At 35.8% G+C, this 20,864-nt stretch overlaps 1 protein-coding gene across 10 annotated transcripts in view; it reads left to right on the top strand.

Annotated features, from left to right (window-relative positions):
* The window catches only part of SLC4A10 (solute carrier family 4 member 10), a 144,898-nt gene that overhangs the window by 92,027 nt on the left and 32,007 nt on the right, over positions 1-20,864 (top strand). For 8 of the 10 annotated variants that reach the window (XM_064434700.1, XM_064434702.1, XM_064434698.1 and 5 more), the window contains 8 exons: positions 8,024-8,115; positions 12,574-12,731; positions 14,520-14,607; positions 15,098-15,244; positions 15,798-15,898; positions 17,283-17,457; positions 17,643-17,776; positions 18,899-19,144. In XM_064434700.1, coding sequence (XP_064290770.1) covers positions 8,024-8,115; positions 12,574-12,731; positions 14,520-14,607; positions 15,098-15,244; positions 15,798-15,898; positions 17,283-17,457; positions 17,643-17,776; positions 18,899-19,144 — 1,141 coding nt within the window. The remainder of the gene's footprint in view (positions 1-8,023; positions 8,116-12,573; positions 12,732-14,519; positions 14,608-15,097; positions 15,245-15,797; positions 15,899-17,282; positions 17,458-17,642; positions 17,777-18,898; positions 19,145-20,864) is intronic. The other 2 variants (XM_064434699.1, XM_064434707.1) reach the window with 1 other exon arrangement.

Here is a 20,864-nt window from a genome sequence, read left to right as displayed (position 1 = left end):
ATCTAAATCTAGGTGCTTCTCTGGGGAAGATTCTAGACCTAAAAGGTAACATGTAATTTCATCTAATGAGGATATTAAATAGAAACGTTAATTGTGGCAAAGTGTCATTGTAAGAGTAAGGAAAAAACAGTATTTACGAAGATGTGTGTGGTCATGCATATGGATGCACAAGAGTACATGTAAGTAGGATGATTGTCCATCCTTTTTAAGGCAACTTTCTTGTTGATTTATACAGCTTTTGCTGATGACTTTAAACTAATATTCAGGAGACACTAGAGAAAGTTAATGATATAATGATCCTGTACTTAATTTCCACAGGATGCAAGATGGCAGCTTGCATTCCATTAAGCTTTTTTGCACTAGATCTTACGTAATAAATAGGCATTAGTTGCTTCAAGAAGAACCTTCAGGGCAAGCTGTGAAATTATCATGACCTCAATTTCAGTAACTTTCTATGTCTGTTAGTGGAACTGATGCAGTAATTCACTCCAGATACATCTTGCTTTTGCCTGAGTTTCTTCTGGCAAACTTCCTAGCTCTTACTAAATTCCCCCCAAAAATAAATTCTCATCAGGATAGCATCTAAGTCCATATTAAACACACTAATTTTATATACTCAGTGGTTAAGTGATCCTCTTAAGTAGGGAGACATATTACAGTTTTTCATTTGTCTGTCCCTGTTCTGCAAGATGAAAAAATGCCAAATGCCTCATGTGCTTGTGTAGAAATGTGTCAGAGTGCTTTGACTTCTGTTAAAAAAATCTTAGTCACTTTTACTGTGTTAATTTAAATTAAATATACCAATAGACATAATAAAATTATATATGTATGTAAGAAATAGAATCAATAACTTTCAGGAAGCGTATGTGAAATTATATCAGATTTCTATCTAAATTACAGTGAAAAGTCCTAAGCATGAACTTTTTGTATAGCGATGTTTTTAAATCAATTTGAGGTACTGTTCTTCTACTTGCATCCTTGAAGTGCTAATGCATGCTTGGCTGTCTCCTGCATTGACCAGCAGCTTTGGAAGGGACACTTGTTCCTGCTGAAATGAGACATGGGAACACTTTTTATGCACAACAGAAAGCTGTCTCTTTGGTTAAATTTGGGGTTAGTGTTAGACAATTGAGCTGGAAAAAATCCTTAGCAGTTTGTTGATTGTAAAAAAGGTGATTCAGAGCTCAAAGTCCCTGATCTGTGGGTTATGTGGTACAGCTGAGGATTCAAACTCCCTTCCTTGTCCAAGTTCTTGACAATAGTAGCTTATCAATGTGTCAATTTTCAGATGTTCAAGAGCAAAGTCTGAAAATGAATACATAAATTAATTCAATATATGGCAGCACTACTGACAGGCCATTGTGATGTCTTTGTTGGAAGATAGTTGTACATATGTTCTCCCTCCATTTTTCTTTGTTTATGAATCTGTCAGACCATCTAATTAATTTGCTTTGTATTTAGTAGTATTATCTTTTGTTTACAATGGCTTTTCTTCACATCCTCTGCAGGGCTAAGATGTCAGGGTGCTATGGATTTACCATGCATTTTTAATGCTGCCATGCTGTGTTTAACTTTCACTTTTCATTAGGCATCAAAACTGTGAGAATTAAAAGCCTGCTTTTGATGTTCCAATAAAAAACGACAGTCAAATTTGGCATAAGAGCAGAAAAAATGATTTTTTTTTAAATGGGCTAATTTGACACCAAGTACCCAAAATAGAGGGTGGCAAGTGATTTTAGCATAAATACTGTAAAAGACAGGTAAAAATATGAAATTTTTCATTGGTAAATCATCTTTAGAAAGTTTACTTTATAAAGCAATTTAACCTATTTTTATTTAGATGAGTAGGTTTCACACTCTGATACCTCTGAGCTGTGTTTGTAAATTCCTATGATGTGGCCTAAAAAGCCAAAGACAACTGCAAATATATGACACCTCTCTGTTTTATAGGAGTGCTAAAATAATTTCATAAGCCTCTCCCCTTTTATAAAGGGGGTTCTGAAATTCAGAGTTTAAGCACATGTGGCATGAAAAAATAACTTATTCTGTGAAAATGTAGTTAGGAAAAGAAGTTTTCGTCACATAAACATTTAAAAGTTTTGACTGGCTATTTCACTTTTAGTCTAGGGGAATGTATGTTTTATTCATTTATGCATATATTAAAAAAATATAATGAAATCTAACAGATATTATACTGGTTAAAGCCCAAGAGGAAGGAATGCGGGAGAGGAGCATGGCAGGCTAAGTTACTTTTATTTCCCTGCACCTTGCCGAAGTGTTCTTTACCCACAATAACATGATCTTATGCCTGTCTTCTGTTCCATACTTCTGCCATTTATAAGTTTCTTCTCCCTTGACATCAGAGCAGGCACGCTGTTAGTGTGAAAATTGGGTTGCACCACACGTCACGTCTGATTCTGAGAAATTCTGAAATTCCAAGCAGAGGTTTATTTGTATTCCAAGGAGCTTGAAGGAAGCAATGGCATATTAGATTTGGGATCTCTGGAGCTAATAGCATGAGCTGCTGAAATTGTTCATTTTGACATGGTCTTTTTTTTCCCAGTTATTTCAGTTAGTATGATGGGCTGGTTTGGACTTCAGTGTTTTGTGGCAGCATGAGTACAAGCAGAGGTATTGGAAACTATGCTTGTCCTAATTTAGGATAGCATCCTTCAGTATTCTGAAAAGTCAAAATTCTCAGTTATGTTATGGTGTTAGTTACCTTTTCAGTTTCCCAATCTTTTCTGAAGATCAGTTCAAGGATATATGTCATAACTTGGAGTGAGCTTACAGGACGTGAATCTCCCATGTCAATACTATCACGTGGAGAAAGCTGGATATAACCTGGAGCCCCATGAAGAGGGTGGGGAGGGATTCCTAAATATATAACCATACACTTTCATTTTGTGAGTAAACCATCAATATACTCACAAGTTTTCTGAAGTATTGGATCTGGATCAGGGGAATTGCTTCAGCTTTCCTTGAAGAGAAGACAAACTCAACGATAGTTAATTCTGCCTTAAGGTTGCTAATGCTGTACTTCTTGTTTTAGAGTCTTCTCAATGTATATATTTCAATCAGGTTGTATTTTCCACAGATTTTTATGCTACTAAAATATAACTTGTATTTATGAGCATTTTCATCTGATATTTATTCTTTCTTTCTCTACATTTCCTGGTACCCATGATAAAATGTGTAATCTGTATGTATAAAACTGTATCATTCATCTTTGTATTTCTTTATTTTGCTCTGTCTTTGTTGTGTCTGTCTCTAACAGGCTCATCTCATCTCTGTACCTTCCTCATCTCCTATCCTTTGGGTTCTGTAAACTCCCTGAAGGTTCAGAGGTAGTATAAATACCTATTCTTGCTTGGGCTTCAGATCATTTCAAATGTACACCCATGTCTTCATATCAATTTCCTGTCAGCATGCAACTTCTTGCTATAGTGATTTTGAGAAATACCACAGGCCATTGTCTGCAGCTGTGGCACACTGAAGAGACGTTTTTGTGGAATTTGTTCTTTTGGTGGGGGGAACGGTGCCATTTCTTTATTAAGTTTATGTTCTTGCATCAATTTATAAAACTGCAAATCACAGCATTTTAGTTTATACTGCATGACTTCATGTGAATTATGCTTGAGATATTCAGACCTAGCATTAGAAAAACAGCTAAAGTGACTTCTTCCTCATCCTCTTAAATTGTATATCATTAGTGAACATCAAATCTCCCTGTAGTTACGGAGGTACAATGGGAGTTACATGATTCTTCACTGATTGAAAATGTTGTTCATCAGGAGGCCTAAAGGCATAAACACAATTCAGCCTGCAGAGATGCTCTGTTAATTATAATTTTATCATATACTGAAGAAAACATACTGTTTTCCAGTCTTTGAGTTTTGATACAGAGAGTGTTGTCCATTTAGATTTAGAAAATTGGTGACTAGTTGTAGTGAAAAATCTGGAGATTGAAGAAATTTGAAAATGAGGATTTTTTTTTTTTTTTCTGAATGGGAAGAAATATGTATGGTTTAGAAGAATAACCAACTTCTTTTCTGGTTTAGTTTCCTTTGATGTGTTGGTTGCATCCAGTTTGTTTCCATTAACTGTGATTTGTCTGACTACACTGTTCTGCGTTTTTGTCATTGATGTTCTAGAGACATCTTGGATTTTGAATAACAACCACAATACACAGTTAAATGTCTTAAGTTCTACATTTTGGGGAGGAAGAATATGTTACATGTGACATTAATGTACTGAGATATTTTTTTTTTTTAAATTTTCCAGGACTGTCTCAAAAATGGCAAACTGTATCTGCAAATGCAAACTTCCATTACTGTAACAAATGTGGACCTTGTTTTGATTTATAAGTGGCTTGACTTTGCATGCAAGAGTGTTTTTTGTGTGAATTCTTGCTCTAGTCAAAGTTCTGGCAATTTCACATTATCTAAAAAATACACATTTTTTATATATGCAATTTTTTAAAACATAAATTTAAAACTGTCTTGATATTGGCTTTTTATTACATAGGAAAGCTGTTACATCAATTATAGTGTGGTTTTATCTGTTATGTATTAAGTTTCTTTGTATGTACCCTGGATATTTCAATTATACCACACTGTGCATTTGATTCGTAAAACTGTGTGAATGGCTCTGATGAATTCTTGAAGAATGCAGCTCTTCATGTGCTTTATGTAGGTAGACTGCAGGAAAAATTGAGGCTTCAGCTTTATAGTGACTGAAAGTATTACATTGCACTCTTGAAGAACAAAATTCTGTATTTACCCCATACAACGTGTAAATACCCATTTTCTGGGAGTGCTGGAGTGGAGCTGGTGAGGAGAGGGCAGGAAGGAGTGGAATGGTGAGGCTGCTGCAGCTCTTTTCCCTCTTGCAGGTTTATGCCTTCACCATTTGTAGCAGCCTAAACCCCATATTTTCAGCTCAAACAAAAGAAGTAATAAACCATGACAAATGTTTAAAATCTGGCTAGAGTCTGGGGTTACTTTGGTGTTTTGTTTTCTTTTTTTGTAAAAAGAGATTACCTGTTGTCTCTACCTTGTATCTTTGATTGTTACTCAATACAGTAAAAAACCCAAACTTGCTGTTCCATGATCCAGAAAGCTGTCCGAAGTTGTAGAGCTATTTAAACATGTCTTTCTGCCTCAAGGTAAAACTTGTGTTCTTTCAGATTACTCCAGCATATGGGTAAATCAAAGTTTGAGGTCTTCTGTTGGCACAGAAAAAGAACATATGCTATTCTTAAAAACTTCACATACTTTCTGGTGATGGCTTTTTATTCCTTATATGCATATCTTTACATATTTTTCTCCTTAAAAAAAGTGGACACGTTGTTTAAAAGTCCTCTGGACTGTTAATGCTGGTTGCTTTTGACACCTCCAATTATGATGTTAAAACTTCAGCATCTAAACAGGTGGTCCATGCTTTGACTCCTTTGTTGGTCACTATATTTTTCTCTGGCAGATATTTCTGCTCTCATTTTCTTGAATTTTTGGGTCCAGAAAAAAAAGTGCAAATGCCCAATTAGCAACAGAAAGATAATGAACTACTATTTCTGTTACTTTCCTGTAGCTTCTTTCAAATGTAATATGTATATTAGTATGAGTAATTATTACAACTATTTCCCTTTTCTTACATCCTAGGGTATAGATGAATGTTTCAAAGGAAAAAAAATGAAGAGTCAGCAGGTTTTCTAGGACTAGATTTTAAGTTTTTTGGGAGTAAGTTAAGACAGAAACTTTCTGCACTTTATGCTTTCTCTATTTGAATAAGTGGAAGAGTTATTTTTGTCACATTAATAAAATCTCCAAAATAGAACAGAAATAAAATTAATATAATTTTTATATTAATGATTTTTAACAGCTGTATGCTACAGGATGATTCCTGTGGAAATAATTCAAGGACTGCTAAATAAAGAATATAGAAAGAGAATTACAGTGTGGCTTGAATACACATTGTAAAGATGATGGTGTAACAATGATGGAACTCCGTTTTTCTTTCAGTTCTAATTAAAACAGACAAATTGAATGACTGTAAATAACTTGCATATGTAATAATTTCTGGCTTCTGTTTTGCAAAGGTTTTCTCCTGTGACGTGTAGGAATTAATAGCCTCTTTTTGTATTCCTTTAATTTACATTAATATGTGGATTTCTAAAATCAATCCTTTATTTTTGTCATATGTAAATTTGAATCCTGACTTTATTTTTATTCTACTTGCTTAGATTTACATGCTTGTCATTCTGTGTTTATTTTGCTGTAGAAATAACAAAATAGAAATAACAAAAACCCTTATTTCTATTCTTATTTTGATCTGTCCTTGCCCTGAATCAGAGAGAAAAATGGAAATACTTGCAATTTAAAGACAGGATTTCTAGCAATATATTTTTAAACATTCTGTTAATGTACTACCTAATCAAAGTGCAATATCTGTCTGTGCTGCCAGGATGCACACATGAGTCTAAAACCTGTTTTGTGTCATGGGAGATTTGTCTAGTGGAAAATGACATGTTGATTTTCATGAAAACCAGCGTTTTCCTTGAGCAAGTGTTTCAGCTGGGAATTCATGACCAGACTTAGGGTTCCTGTATTGCTCAGCTGTGACAGAAACTGGATGCTTCAGCATTTTGGCAGTGGCTGAGGGGCTCTTGCAAGTGTTTGATCCTGCTCAGGCTGGATCCTGCAGAGTTCTTGGTGTCCAGGCTGTGGCTGGGGACGTGCCTGGCCTGCAGGTGTGAGCCCCAGCGTGTGAGGGGCCACACTGTGGCTTCTGGAATTGCCCAGACAATGTGCCTAGCTTAGGACTTCTGACTGTCTTCATCTTCAAATATCATGAACATATGGTCTTTGTTACTGTGCAAGTTTAGGTTGATTTTCACCAGAACCAATGTTTTCACATCATCATTTCTCAGTCATATGAGAGACTTTATTCGCTATGGAAACAAATATATGCTGGGCACGAGATGCTGACTCTGGGCCAGCTGGACTCTGTAGTTATTCCTGGGTATGTGTTAGGGCAGTAAGAGATAGTTGGCTCATGTATTTGGTACTTTCTCTTGTACTTTGTTGTGGTGCTCAGAGCTGTGTGTGGCTTCTGACGTGCCAGAGGGAGAAAGAGTGAAGGCAAGCAGGGCATGGCCAGTGCCCCTGTGGGGTTTGTGCCAGCCCCACTCCCTTGGTGTGGGCATGGTGAGCTCTGGCCACGTGCAGGGGCAGTATTGGCTTTAAGTAAAAATATGCTTTGTATGACATAGACTTGTTAGTTGACTTGCTTTTTTCTTTTTGAGCTTTTGTTGGCAAAATTCTGTTTGCCAAAAGGCTTGCTCTTTGTTTCCACAAGACTGAGGTGTATTTAAGCATTTCTTATCTTGAGATATTTTTAAAACTTCTTTAAAATATTTTACTAAATCCTCAGTGGAATTTTTTAAAAAATGTGTTTACTGAAACATTTGTTTTATACATGTCCATAATCACATTTTTCAATACTGAGCTTATAAATCAGTTATTTTCCAATATATTTTTTTTATATCAGTCCACTTCTATGTTGTTTTTTGTAGTTGTTATAATCAGGACATTCTTATATACGAGTAACTTTGTAAAAATTTGTAATCCTATTTAGGTTAATGAGGAATACTTTTGTAGATACATATTACCCAAAACTGACAGCTCCTCAAATTGTTTACATAGGCTATGTGAAGGCAGGACTTTCCCCAAATGTACATCTTTAGAATTGTATGCTTTAATTGGTATAGAAATTTTGTCTTCTAATATCCAACAGCATCTTTTATGTTTTCGAAATTACCGTCTCACGTTCCTAACTACACATGATGAATGTTCTATCTTTTGAGAATGTGCTATTCTAAATAAGTTTTTAATGGAAATGCCGTGTTTAGGTGCATCATATATCTATGATATGAAATTTATGCAGAGCTCTAATAATTGTGTCATGGGATGTTGCTTTATTTATAGAACTGTTAGTATTCTGTAATAATGATACGTTTTTTTAGCAGGTCAGGTTGTTTCCCCACAGGCTACTCCAGCCTGTATTGAAAACAAAAATGATGTGAGCAGAGAAAACAGCACCGTTGACTTTAGCAAGGTAAGTGTTCACTGATGGTGAAGAGAGCTTCCTGACTGCCAAACAGATATTTAAAATTAAATAAAATGAATCCATGCAAGTCAGGAAAATCTGTAAAGTGTAGATTTTACTTTAGCATTGAAGTTTTGTGTGCACTGCAGTACAGTTTCTGTATGAAAAAACCAGAATCTTACATTTTATTTCTAAATTATGTGTAAGAGAAAATCACAGTTTAGGAACACGGATAAATTTAATATCACAGGTGTATCTTTGTAGGGGAAATTTTACAAATTAACAGAAAATTATGTAAGTAGGAAATTAATTCAGAATTCCTATAATTCACATTTACCTCAGATTTTGACTTTCTGTAGAAGGGATGTGTGAATGCAAACTAAGCTTTTTATAACCTGAACTCGTGGATTCCAGATGTCTCAAACAGAATGTGTTTCTGTAAACCTATAACTTAATTCTTCTGGCAAGCCAAGATCTTTCAGTACACTTTACAAAAGATGTTAACTGTTCAGTAGTGGAGACTGCAATGACAGTTCAATGTTAGATAGCAAAGAAAAGCAAACAGCTTCTCAGCTTTAATGTGGAGGAGAATCCTAATTTGTGTAAGAAGTCTGTGTGTACCTAAGACAGCCACAATGGATACAGATGACAGGCCTGACAGGGGTAGATGGCTTCAGCTGACACATTAGTGCAACAAAGGTTGAGTAAGTGAAGAAAGGTGATTTAAACCAAAATTCTGATGAACAGCACTTTGAGTCTGTTGAATTTTAATGTTCGTGCAGCTGAGCTAAAAGTAGAGTTATGTGATTGCTCCATCTGGTGCCAGACTTATTTCCTAGCAGCAGTAGCTATTTGCATCGTTTGAATTTTAGACTGAACATTCCAGACTATGAATTGTATATGGCTGAAATAAAAGGGGAAACTGATCTTTCTGTCAATGACAATGAGAAAAAAGGAAGCTGGCTGGGAATGCATTATGAACCACATTTCTATAGAGGCTGTGAGAACATCTATAAACAGTGGCAGGTTGTTAAAAATTTAATATTAATCCTTTAAACATATTTCAAACTAAAATTATAATGCTTTAAAGAGCCAAATATAATATTGGTTTCATGATATTTGTATTAAAGTCTTAAGGAAAACTAATTCATTTTGCAAGTGTTCTAGTATCAAGATGTAAAATTTGTAAAGGTTAAAAAATACAAATAAAATTGTCTATTCACAATTAAGCTATACAAAAGTGAAGGGAGTGACTTAAGTTTCAATAGTGCTTTTCTTGAACATTTCTCCAGTTGCTTTGAGTGTTGTAGGTTCCAAATCCCAGTCAGTTGTCTAACTGCAATTCTGTTTGTATTCAACAAGAATGGAAGCTGCATCATTTGATCCTTAACTCATTATTTTTGTAATGCTGCAGCTTTGCTGATCAAAAGAGCTATTCCCATTTAAACTAGCTGGAAGAAATCAACATTTCATCTTTTCTAACCTCAACAGTGATGGATACCAACAAGGAAGTCAGGAATATGAAAGGAACAACATTTGTTAGGAGGAATGAAATAACAGTAAAGGATTGTAATCTAATGCCTTTCTTTTTGACTGACTTTAAATAGCTCCATTTATCCTTTTGAAGATGCATAAGTGCAGTTTCCCCTTGAAATGTGTTATTGCAATAACTCCCAATGGTTATAATTGGAATTATATGCACAGATTGAGAGGAAAGTAGAGCAGTACACTAATTTTCTCTTGAGTATTGTGATTTCTTGCTCTAATTTTGTTCCAGATATTAATTTCATTTATCTTCTACCAAAAAAGCACCTTTGACTACCTCACATATTCTCTCCTTGCTCATCTGTCTCCCTTGGGCTATGTCTAATATTCCAAAATTGGAGCTGATTCAAAAAGCTGACTTAATCTGGATACAGCATTGAGGCTGTGTTGATTGTATTGGTACCTATCTATGAAAAATGTGAGACAGGCACTGAAAGCTGTCTTGAGTGTTACTTCAGTAGCATGGAGAGTTGGTTTGTGCTGCTTGTAAATGTGTCCCTCCTCTTCCTCTGCTGCCACCACCAGGACTTGGTGTTCTCAGGGGGAGGTGGAGGTGATCTGTCACAGCACCACTTTACCCCTGTCTGAGCAGAATGGGGGTGATGGTTTAAGAACTTCAGCTGCCTCATTTCTACTTTTTAATGCCAAAGACTGAAGGGAACATTAATTGTCCTGAAACTCAAAATGTATAAAGAGACTGTACCCACATCCCTTCTCACAGCAACATTCCTGTGCTCTGTGTGGAATCATTATTTCTGAGACAGCCCCCTGTCCCATACTGACAGAGTTTGGTCTTTCAAATACCATGGGAAGCAACTGACTGGTGCTGAATGCTGGTTGACCCTACTTATAAATACATTTGATTAATATGTTTTACTAGGAAGGGATGTTGGGTTTTTAGTTTGTCTTCATGTCAGTTTATGTTTGGTTTCAGGTTAGATGTCCACCACTCTTCAGTCTTTGAGTTGCCCTGGAGGGACGTGGGCTCTGTATTAGTTATTCAGTTTTATATTTAATTAAAGCTTGCCTTGACTATTTAGGGTCAGGTCAGGAATGTGACTCAGGTTAGGGTGTAGATTAAGATGCACATCAGGTCTCTCCAGCTAAAGACCTGGGATAAGAGGTGTATTATGGATAGGTTAGATGAAGCATTCTAAATATGTAGCTTCTGCCACTGCCATAAATTCACTCCAGGACCACCTCCACTCTCATTATGCAATGATGAGTGAAAGCAGTTCTTTTGGGGTTTGGGTGTGTTTGCTAAGTTTGCTCCTCTGCCAGCTACTTTTCTTTTAATGGGTCTCTTCACTACCTAAACAATATCAGACAATATTAGAATATCAAGCTGATAAATAGTACAGGAAATATCTGGAAATACTTTCTTATAGACAGGAGACAGAATGTTTATTTCAAAGTTGAATTTTGTGATCTGTATGTTAGTGGGCCTCTATGTCACAAATGTAGCATATTGTTATGCTACAGTTAATTATTAATTAATTATTAAAATTATACATTAATTATTAAATGTTAAATGCATTTAAATGCTAAATCCATCCATTCACAAGGTAAACTCAGCACAGAATGCAGATTTCTACATGCCTGAAAGACTGCTTTCTTCCTCTCAGTTACAAATAACCTGTGACACAAAATTAGGTGTGGAGTGAACCTTAGTTATGTATTTAATCCTGAAGAGTTATTTCATTATTTGAGTGGAGAACAGCATTTACCTCACTTTTTCAATTTACCTTGAAAAGTACTTGGTCTCCAACCTTCCAGGTAGATCTGATTCTTCTTTAACTTTGTGAGGTGTTCAGTCATCTTTGTAGCTTAGGGAAGCATAGATATCTCTTTGTGATCTCAGAAAACCAAGATTTCATTACACAGGCAACTGTGTTATATCTGAATTCTGATTTAGTGCCAGAGCCATTTGCAAGAAAACAATTTTCTAAATATTACCAAAAACTATGCAAACTAGTACTGACAGATGGCTGTAAGATAGACATTAAAATGGTCCACTTTAACAGTTTATATTGGATTTGGTTGCTGTTGTTGTGTTTAGATTAATAAAAGGAAAGCAAATGACAAAATTCATGCATTTTGAAATGTAGACAATACTGCTGCATAATTAAATCAGACATACATTATATACTTTATTACTTCATGTCAGTCTTTGTTACAGAAGGAAGCCTAGAGTCATACAATCCTGCACGAATACCTTGAGATTATTACAGCAATGTCATGATGAAGCTGTGTCTCTGTTTTTCTATCATCCTGCAAAAGTCAGCATCACTGCCTAGAATTCCAAAGTTTTTCTTCTGCTTTGTTCTTTCCATTTGCTCTTGAGACTGCCAGTGCTCATGATAGCTTATATTCTGTTACTTTCAGCTGAAGGGCAACTGTCTTCTGTAAAACCTGAAACCAAAAATGCATCTCAGAGTAGAAAAAGGAAAATTGTGTGTAGTGGAATCTAGTGCTTTTCTCAGGGAGATAATAACACAGCAACTGTGAGCTGCAAATTACTGATTTCCAGAATTGTTAATTATGGAAAAATAAGATGTCTTAATTTCTTCTACCTTTATGGTTGTTATTAAGTACTCATGCTCTTATGAGTATAGATAAAAAAGCATTACTAGGAAATTAATCCTATATTCTTAAAAATATTTTGAGTTTGATTTGTTGTCTTTATAAATTAATTCTGCAGTGCTTTGTTTCCAAGAAAAATCAGCCAAATAATTAATGTCCAGTTTGGTTTAGAGAATCATTTTTATTAGAAAAAAACATTCAACAGAAAAGAACAGTGGAACTGTATAACTGAAATAGCCAAGGTTATAATGCAGTGATCAGCAAGTCTCTGTCAACAAAGCAGGGGAAAAAAACCCCTGTGAGTAACTTCTACGTTGTAATTTAATATACTTTCCCCAGGTTGACCTACACTTCATGAAAAAGATACCACCTGGAGCTGAAGCATCCAACATCTTAGTTGGTGAACTGGAGTTCCTGGACCGAGCCGTTGTGGCTTTTGTTAGGTTGTCTCCTGCAGTGCTGCTTACAGGACTGGCTGAAGTTCCAATTCCAACCAGGTACAGCTGGGCTGATTTTGCTTTGTGTTTTCATGAGTGCCTTGTGGGGACATGGGGACAGTGTGATGTGACCCTCGGCTTTGCTGTTTACTGAGTGAGGAATTCAGTTTGCTCTTTAACAAAGACATCTCTCTGCCTTCCACTCGCCCTGTAAATGATGTGTGGGTATATTCAGACACATGCTAGTTTTGAGTACTTCACAGATGTGGAAATATAGGTTATAACACACAATTTCTCCTATACAAACTGGTATTACTCCAAATGAAATATTTCACTAAGGTGAAATATTCAGCTTTGTAGAATATTTCATCTGGAACTGAAACTACTTGTGTCATACTGCATAATTATGTACAGAAGTAAAAAAATGAAGAAGGAATCGAGAAAAGGGAAAAAATAAATTGTGTGATTTGGTTGACTAGGGATAGTGAATGAATGGATGGACAACATGCTGTAATTCTTCAAAATTCAAAAATTTTTACTTCTTCAAAAATTTACTTTGCATGGTACAGAATGTAACTTTTAATCATAATTATTTTTTAGATTAATTTTTTCCAAGTTGAAACTTTTTCTGATGGGGTACTTTGATTCTGAACAAAAAATCATGAGGCATTAAAAAAAAGTCTAAAATAGACCTTGTTTTCAAATAGAAGACATTGGGATAGATCTGCTGTTACATTGTGTCCTGCTGAGGTTAATTCAAATCAAAACTCCAGACTGATTCTCCCATATCTGTGTTCACTGACTTAACTATTATTGCAGAATCCACCCTGCGCCCTTTCTTTTATTAATTTGTGCATATGTTTGTACACACATTCTGTCTTTCTTTCCCCTTCACTCCTTTAGTTTCTATGAAGGTAGAATTCCAACAGTAGGCAGTAATGTATTCCAGTTTGAGATGCTCAGGACACTCACATGTGACTCTTGTGTTATGCTATGAAATGAAATGCTGAGACTCAGATCCTTGCTCAGATAAACATCTTTTTTGAGCTGTACTTTGTAGATACTTTTGATATTATTTTTTTATGTTTTCTAGTTTTTGCATGTGTATAAGAAACACTGAGGGAGTGAATTGGCTTTGGAAAAAGCTTTTCTTTGTAACTGCCCCCAAATTCCCCAAGAAAAACAAAACCAAAAACCCACCAAAAGGAAAATAACAGATTTCTTGATTTACAAATTAAGACAATCAAATATTTCTGCAAGAATGTATATGTAAAAAAAAAAAAAAAGTAATGCACATCAAAATATTGTATTTTGCATTTTAGCAAAACTGAGAATTGTAGTTATTTCACTTGAACAAATCCTCTGCCTTTTATAGAACTTTATTTGCCTACAGCCTCAAGTAGAGACTGTTCAGAGCCTTAACGGGAGTAAAAAATGATTTTAAAATTATTTTTATTCGGGTTAGTTTAACTTCTCCAATATTGCAATAATTTATGTAACCATAACCATTCTGTTGAATTAACAGAATTAAATAATGTGCTCTGTACATAGATTACAATTGCATACATTTATTATGTAACTTAAGGTTTATTATGTAAGGAGGTTTTGGTAGCCTCAATCAAGACTGACTGTTAAGCTTATGATATATTTTTGGAAGCTATTTTCATATTCTTTTTCTAAGCAAAGCTTCATGTTTAAATGCATGTGTGAGATCTTGAAGGAGATTATATATAGTGTTTATCTGAGAGATTCTTCTAGTCCACATTTTAGATAAATATTTCTGTAATATTTGTATTAATTTCAACCGTCTATGTTTTATGATTTCTCAAATTTACTTTTAATTTTCAGATTTTTGTTCATTCTTCTTGGACCACTGGGTAAAGGCCAACAATACCATGAGATTGGAAGATCAATTGCAACACTAATGACAGATGAGGTATTTTTATTCATGGTTCAGTTTTGCACTAACTGAAGAGGTGTAATAGGGAATCTCCAATCCTTCAGATGAAATGTGGCTAATCATTCTGGTGATGTCAACGAGCATTCTAACTCATTTCATGATCCTGTGACAGCTCAGATTATGCTGCTCTAAGGGGATAACAAAATGAGAAGCAATATTCATAAGCAAAGATGTCTTCACCAGTAAGGTTCCATTTTCCACAGTTGCTTTCCAGTGGATTTAATTTTGTTTAAACTGCAAAATCTCTCAAATATTTAGCAGCCACAAGGATGTTTCCTGTAGCAGCTGGAATTTCTATGAGAACTAAGTACTGGAAGCTATTTTCAGATTTTCAGTTGAAGCTGAGATTGTTCAGAGGGAACTTTTTAAAGTGTGTTCTGTTTCAGAGAAGTGGGGCCATTATTTTAGAGAGAGTTCCTTTTTCAATCTCTTTTTCCTCCCACACACACTTCTCAATTTTTCACAGGTATTCCATGATGTTGCTTACAAAGCAAAGGACCGCAATGACTTGGTGTCTGGAATTGATGAGTTTCTTGATCAGGTTACTGTTCTCCCTCCTGGAGAGTGGGACCCAACAATTCGAATAGAACCACCTAAAAATGTTCCCTCTCAGGTTTGTACAGTGTAAAATTCAGACACTTTAAAAAGTGGTGATGAATTTTCATTATGTAGATTTAAGTCTCATTAATTTAGCATTTAGCAGAGTCACCATGTTTTGCTTGCTGTTTTTCTTTTAGGTTAATTTTAGAAGAACTCTTGACTTGCAAACATGCAGTATAGTGATGACATTTGGTTTAGTTCAGTACTAGTTCTCTCCTGAGTAAATGCAGGCAGTTGTAGCTAAGGATACAAAATTCAGAGATAAGTAGTCTTAAGCATCCTTGATTATTCCAAATAGCCATGGTTTGCTTCTGTTCTAAGCTTATAGCAAGAACTGATCAAGGCTTGTTACTCTTTAAAGTGTTTTCTGATGCAAGATTTTTGGTGATCAATTCTTTAAATTTCACAGAATCACATTCTTAACTGTCTGGTAATAGAACTCCTTTACAGCTTGTGAGAAGGTTATGCTGATGAATCTTGAAATGAAATTTTTATGTTTAAGCTTTTAACTTTCAGAGCTTGTTTCAGTACTAAAACCCACGAGAAATATATTTTCCTTCTGTTAGGAGAAGCGTAAGATCCCAGGGGTGCCAAATGGAACTGCAGCCCATGGGGAAGCAGAACATCCTGGGGGACACTCTGGACCAGAACTGCAACGCACTGGAAAGTTAGTGAAAACATACTCACAATCTTTAAGTGTTCAAAGTGATGTTCAAAAGGAATCACAAGGGTCTGGTTCTCTCTCAGAAGTGTCTCGGTGCATAATTTCTTTCAGGCATTTGTCCTGACTTGCATGTGCCATGTAGCTGAAGAGGACAATATGTGCTCACTTGCAGATAGCAGGAGAGGGCAAGAGGGTTTGAGTTTTCTCATTGTATTTATTGCAAGCTTCTTTCTCTAATGTTTACAAAGGCCAGACCTTTCTTAAACTTGATTAATGTTTCTTGGTTTTGTACAGAATGCAGGGAAACTTGGTACAGTGTTGTGCCATATATTATGAATACTTACAGCTGTCTTGTAGTTGAAGTTCCTGGGTTGTGCAGCTCTAGCATTTCTTTTTTACCTCACTAAGCCATGATATGTCCTGATACATGAGGCTGTGGTTATCCTGGTGGCTGCAATATACAGAATGAAGAATTTGCTCCAAGAAATACTTGTTTTCTCTCATCTAATATGGTGTGGTGTAAGTGCATCAGCCGTCAGTGGCTGCCTTAGTGCAGTGTAGTTGGGCAATCGATGTTTCTTTTACTTTGTTGCCTCTTGATATTTAAATACTGTTCCTGCCTTTAGCATGAAGCTAAGGATTCAGCTGCAGTGCTGGAGTACACTGGGGCAGGGGAGGTGATGGCCAGTCTGGCTGGAAGTTGCTCTCTCACCAGAGAATCTACTAATTGACAGCTTGAATGATTGTTTTAATATTTAGGAGGTAGTAACACTACACCTTCTTTACCTCAGCAGCATCTGATACATTGTGTGCCTGTGAGGAAAAGAGAATTGTGGGGTTATTTACTTTAGCTATATGGTATTTTGTAAGGGACCGTCTGTTCCTAAATATTTGATTATACTTGACACAGTGTAAATGACAACAGATGACAGTTCTTGTCCTTGAAAAATGGTAGCATATATCCATTTGTATCATCAAGTGTATTTAGGAACAGGTTCTCAAATAAAGAATGTGAAGCTGATGTGGGCAAATAGACACTGTAATACCTCTCTAATTAAACAAATGTAAAGAATTATTTCATGTAATAAACAGTTTAGTGCATGGGAGCAAGCAACTGTTCAGAACTTAGGTGTTTGGATGATTAGTTGAAGAATTTTTTTATAAAAGAGATATATAAATTAGTTTGTTTTAAAAACACAGTAATTTACTGGTTGAAGTTACAAAGACAGGCTTCCTATAAACTTATTTTTATGAAGGGTGAAACATAAGAGTATGTATCATTTGATCAGGGAACAGTAGCATCTCTGCAGTGTGATTGAAGCAATACTGTAAAAGAAAGTTTTGTGTGCCACCTTAATTGATTTGAGCTCTTCTATGTTTTCTTTAGATTTTTTGGAGGATTAATTTTAGATATCAAAAGAAAAGCTCCCTTCTTCTGGAGTGACTTCAGGGATGCTCTCAGTCTGCAGTGTCTGGCATCATTTTTGTTTCTCTACTGTGCTTGCATGTCTCCTGTCATCACATTTGGTGGTCTACTGGGAGAAGCAACTGAAGGTCGTATAGTATGTGTTAAGTCTGAACTTTTAAAACAAACTTACATTCCTAGTTTTGTGGTTAGTATTTCCTTACTGTTGCATGAATCACCTTTATCTATTGGTATTTCAATGTTTAGAAGGCTATGGACTAAGACTATACAAAAAGAACCTGTTTGAAAATTTATGGACACTTCTCTCTGTATCATATTCAGAGTGCAATAGAATCGCTGTTTGGAGCATCCATGACTGGAATTGCCTACTCGCTTTTTGGTGGACAGCCTCTCACTATACTTGGCAGCACAGGACCAGTTTTAGTGTTTGAGAAGATCTTATTCAAATTTTGCAAGTAAGTAAAGATCATGATATTCCTCATCCTTCATTTGTTTTAGGTAGAGACACCTATCCCAGAGCTTAAATGCTAAGCAGTGCACTACAAGATAAATTGTTGCTTTTACCATGTTGCAGAGTCCAAAAATTACACAGTGAATTCGTAATGCAGAAAGGTGAATTTTCTTAGATTTTGGGCTTTTGTTGCTTTCAAAGCCTTCCTTCCCTTTCTTCCCTTCCTCCTGCCCCTGTTTTGAAGGGAATGACTGCTTCAGGATGTTTGTGGGTATTTTTTGTTTGGTTTTTTTAATTTTATCATTCTCTACTCTGAGACAATTCATTTAAATCAGTGGTTTATCTCATCCCTAACTCGAAAGGTGTTGTCTCTCATGAAGAAAGTGCATGCAGTAGGAGTGGTCCTTATTTCAATAGTCGCTAATATAGACCATGCTGTTCCCTCACCTGGACAGAGAGGGGATGAGCTGTCATGCCACAAGAGCCACATTTAGGCTCATGTGCTGTACTTGTCATGTCTCTGCCACAGTGTGGGTAAAAATTATGTCTCCATTTGGAAGCCATCATGCTTCTCTGCTATCCAGTCTGCTTTTCTGCTTCACTGCTGTGACAGGGACTTCTGTACCAGGATCTCCTGCACAACACAGAGTAGAAACCCCGCTTAGCACTCAAATTTTCTCGCACCTTCAGACAGACCTTTCAGTTTGCTGTGATAATGTCACACGGTGTGTTTGGAGCTCTATTATCATATGCAGTAAGCTTACAGAATTTTGATGAAAGTTGTTATAGCTACTCTTTCACAGCTTAAAAAGAAATTGACAGGTGTTGGCTGTTCACAAAGCAGGATATGGGATAAAGAGTGAGTGGACCTTATACACTTTGTGTGTGCCTACTCTCAAAGCTACTCACGTGATTACTTTAATAGAGATAGAACTCCTTGTGTCCTGTTAATTGGGGGAAGAGCTCTGGTCAGGAGGTGACTTGATAGGATCTTCTGTTCACATTAAGTACATAATTTCTGACTCAGACTGTCCCCAAAAAGGAAAATTTGGAACTGCCTTGTCTCCATTTACTGTGGCTGGGCAAAAGGTTGAGTGAGTTGGTGTTTTTTTTCCCTTCTTTTTAGAGAGTATGGGTTGTCATACCTTTCTCTGAGAGCCAGCATTGGGCTGTGGACTGCAATCCTGTGCATCATTCTTGTTGCAACAGATGCAAGCTCCCTAGTCTGCTACATTACCCGGTTTACTGAAGAAGCCTTTGCTTCTCTTATCTGCATCATTTTCATTTATGAGGCCTTAGAGAAGCTGTTTCATCTCAGTGAGACATATCCAATCAACATGCATAACAATTTGGAGCTGCTGACAAAGTACTCGTAAGTAAGATTTCTTCTCTTAAACTGTTAGTGTGTTTTTTCCATAGGTTGTTTTCTCTGCAAGGAGCACAGCAGGAAAAGTTTGCAGTAGTTGTAGCAGGTGGGAGCAACTCAGTTATAATGCTGTCTTACTGGGGGGATGTGTACAAGCAGGACATATTTACTTAAGATAAGTAAAAAATTTATTTCCAAACTTGAGGTTTGGAAAAGCTTCAGCATAATTAACCTGGAAATCCTAAAATTAAAAATAGGACTTAAAGGGACTTCGGTTTTAGGTCTCTATTCATTTTTATCTAATAAGAATTAATTCATGGTCTCTTCCTGTAACCTTGTACTTAGAATCCTTAAATGGAAACAGGGTATTCAGGTAATGTTTGTATACCATATTTATCTTGTTTTGTTTTTCCCAAATTGAAATATTCACCTTTCTAAAAGGTTGTAATTTGATGTACCTCCTTTATTTTTACCTCTCTGGCATTTAGGTCCGAGCTTAATTAACAAAAGCTGAAGTGGATTTGGAATTGTTCAATGCATCTCAGTAGTTCATAATCAATTTGTTCCTAATACAAAGATTTTTAATGTAGCTCCGCTTAAACAGCTTTACTTTATTGTGAAGTTTAAACACGTACTAATCTACTTGGGGAATGCAAAAAGTGAATTGCTTTTATCAATATTGTTTCATTGAGAAGTAAACCCTCATAGACTTGTTTCTGTGATATGAGAATAAAAATATTGTTCTAGTAAAGGACAAGATCCTAGTCTGTCCTGAGGCCAGCTAATCTTGGTCATATCAGTAAATAAAATTTAATTAAAATGCATTTTCAATGAAAATCCCTCTCCAGAAATGTCTTTATCATTTCACTGAACCCATTTGAACCCTCTGCATGAGCTGGGTGTGGCCCTAAAGCAACAGTGCTTGAACAGTGCCACATCTTCTGTTCTCTGGAAAAACAGGAGTGTCTCAACCAAATGTCTCATTTGCATTTTAAGCTGGGAAAAACAGAACACAGCAAGAGAGAAAACATTTGAGCTTTGTGTATATTATCACTAGAAAAATAGTTAGCAAATCCTGAATCTCAATGTACATTATATACGTTAATACACAGAACAAGTTAGAGAAACTATAGTTCTGCTGTGACATACTCTCATCAAGCTGAAAATATTATTATTCCTCTCTAATAGTTTAATCGTAGACAAAGGAATATTAATTTGAAGAGAAAGCAACAGACATCAAGACCATGCATGCAGTTGAGGTTATACCCTCTTATATAACATTACTCACCTTCTGTGAAGTCGGTGTTTTACTCTGAAGACCTTCATATAGCAGAGTCTTTGCATATTTTTTTCTTTTCCTTTACCACTGCAAAGTAATTGTCTCAAAGGAAAACATGATATCCTCCTATAGTTTAGAAAATCAGATGTTGAAATGCTATACAAAGAGAAAAAAATATTTAGAAAACATTTTCCAGGTGGAGCTGATATATTAAAATATGATATGGAAAGCATGAGCACAAGTAGAAACATGGGTTCCTGGGTAGCTGTATTTGTGGTTAGCTGAATCCCATAATATTGCTAGAGATTTCAGGGAAATGAGTTTAACAGTACTGCTTGTAGGGTTACAGTCATAGTTATGCCTATATTTGTCAAAATGTTTTCTCATTATAATTCTTGTGTTAATCAATAAATGTCGTTGGTTTTATTTAGAATGCCATTCAATAAT

This window comes from Passer domesticus, chromosome 10 (genome assembly GCF_036417665.1).
Source record: "Passer domesticus isolate bPasDom1 chromosome 10, bPasDom1.hap1, whole genome shotgun sequence".
Lineage (NCBI taxonomy): Eukaryota > Metazoa > Chordata > Aves > Passeriformes > Passeridae > Passer > Passer domesticus.
The sequence above is the reverse complement of the archived record's forward strand: the minus strand, read 5'-3'. Positions and strand labels throughout refer to the sequence as shown.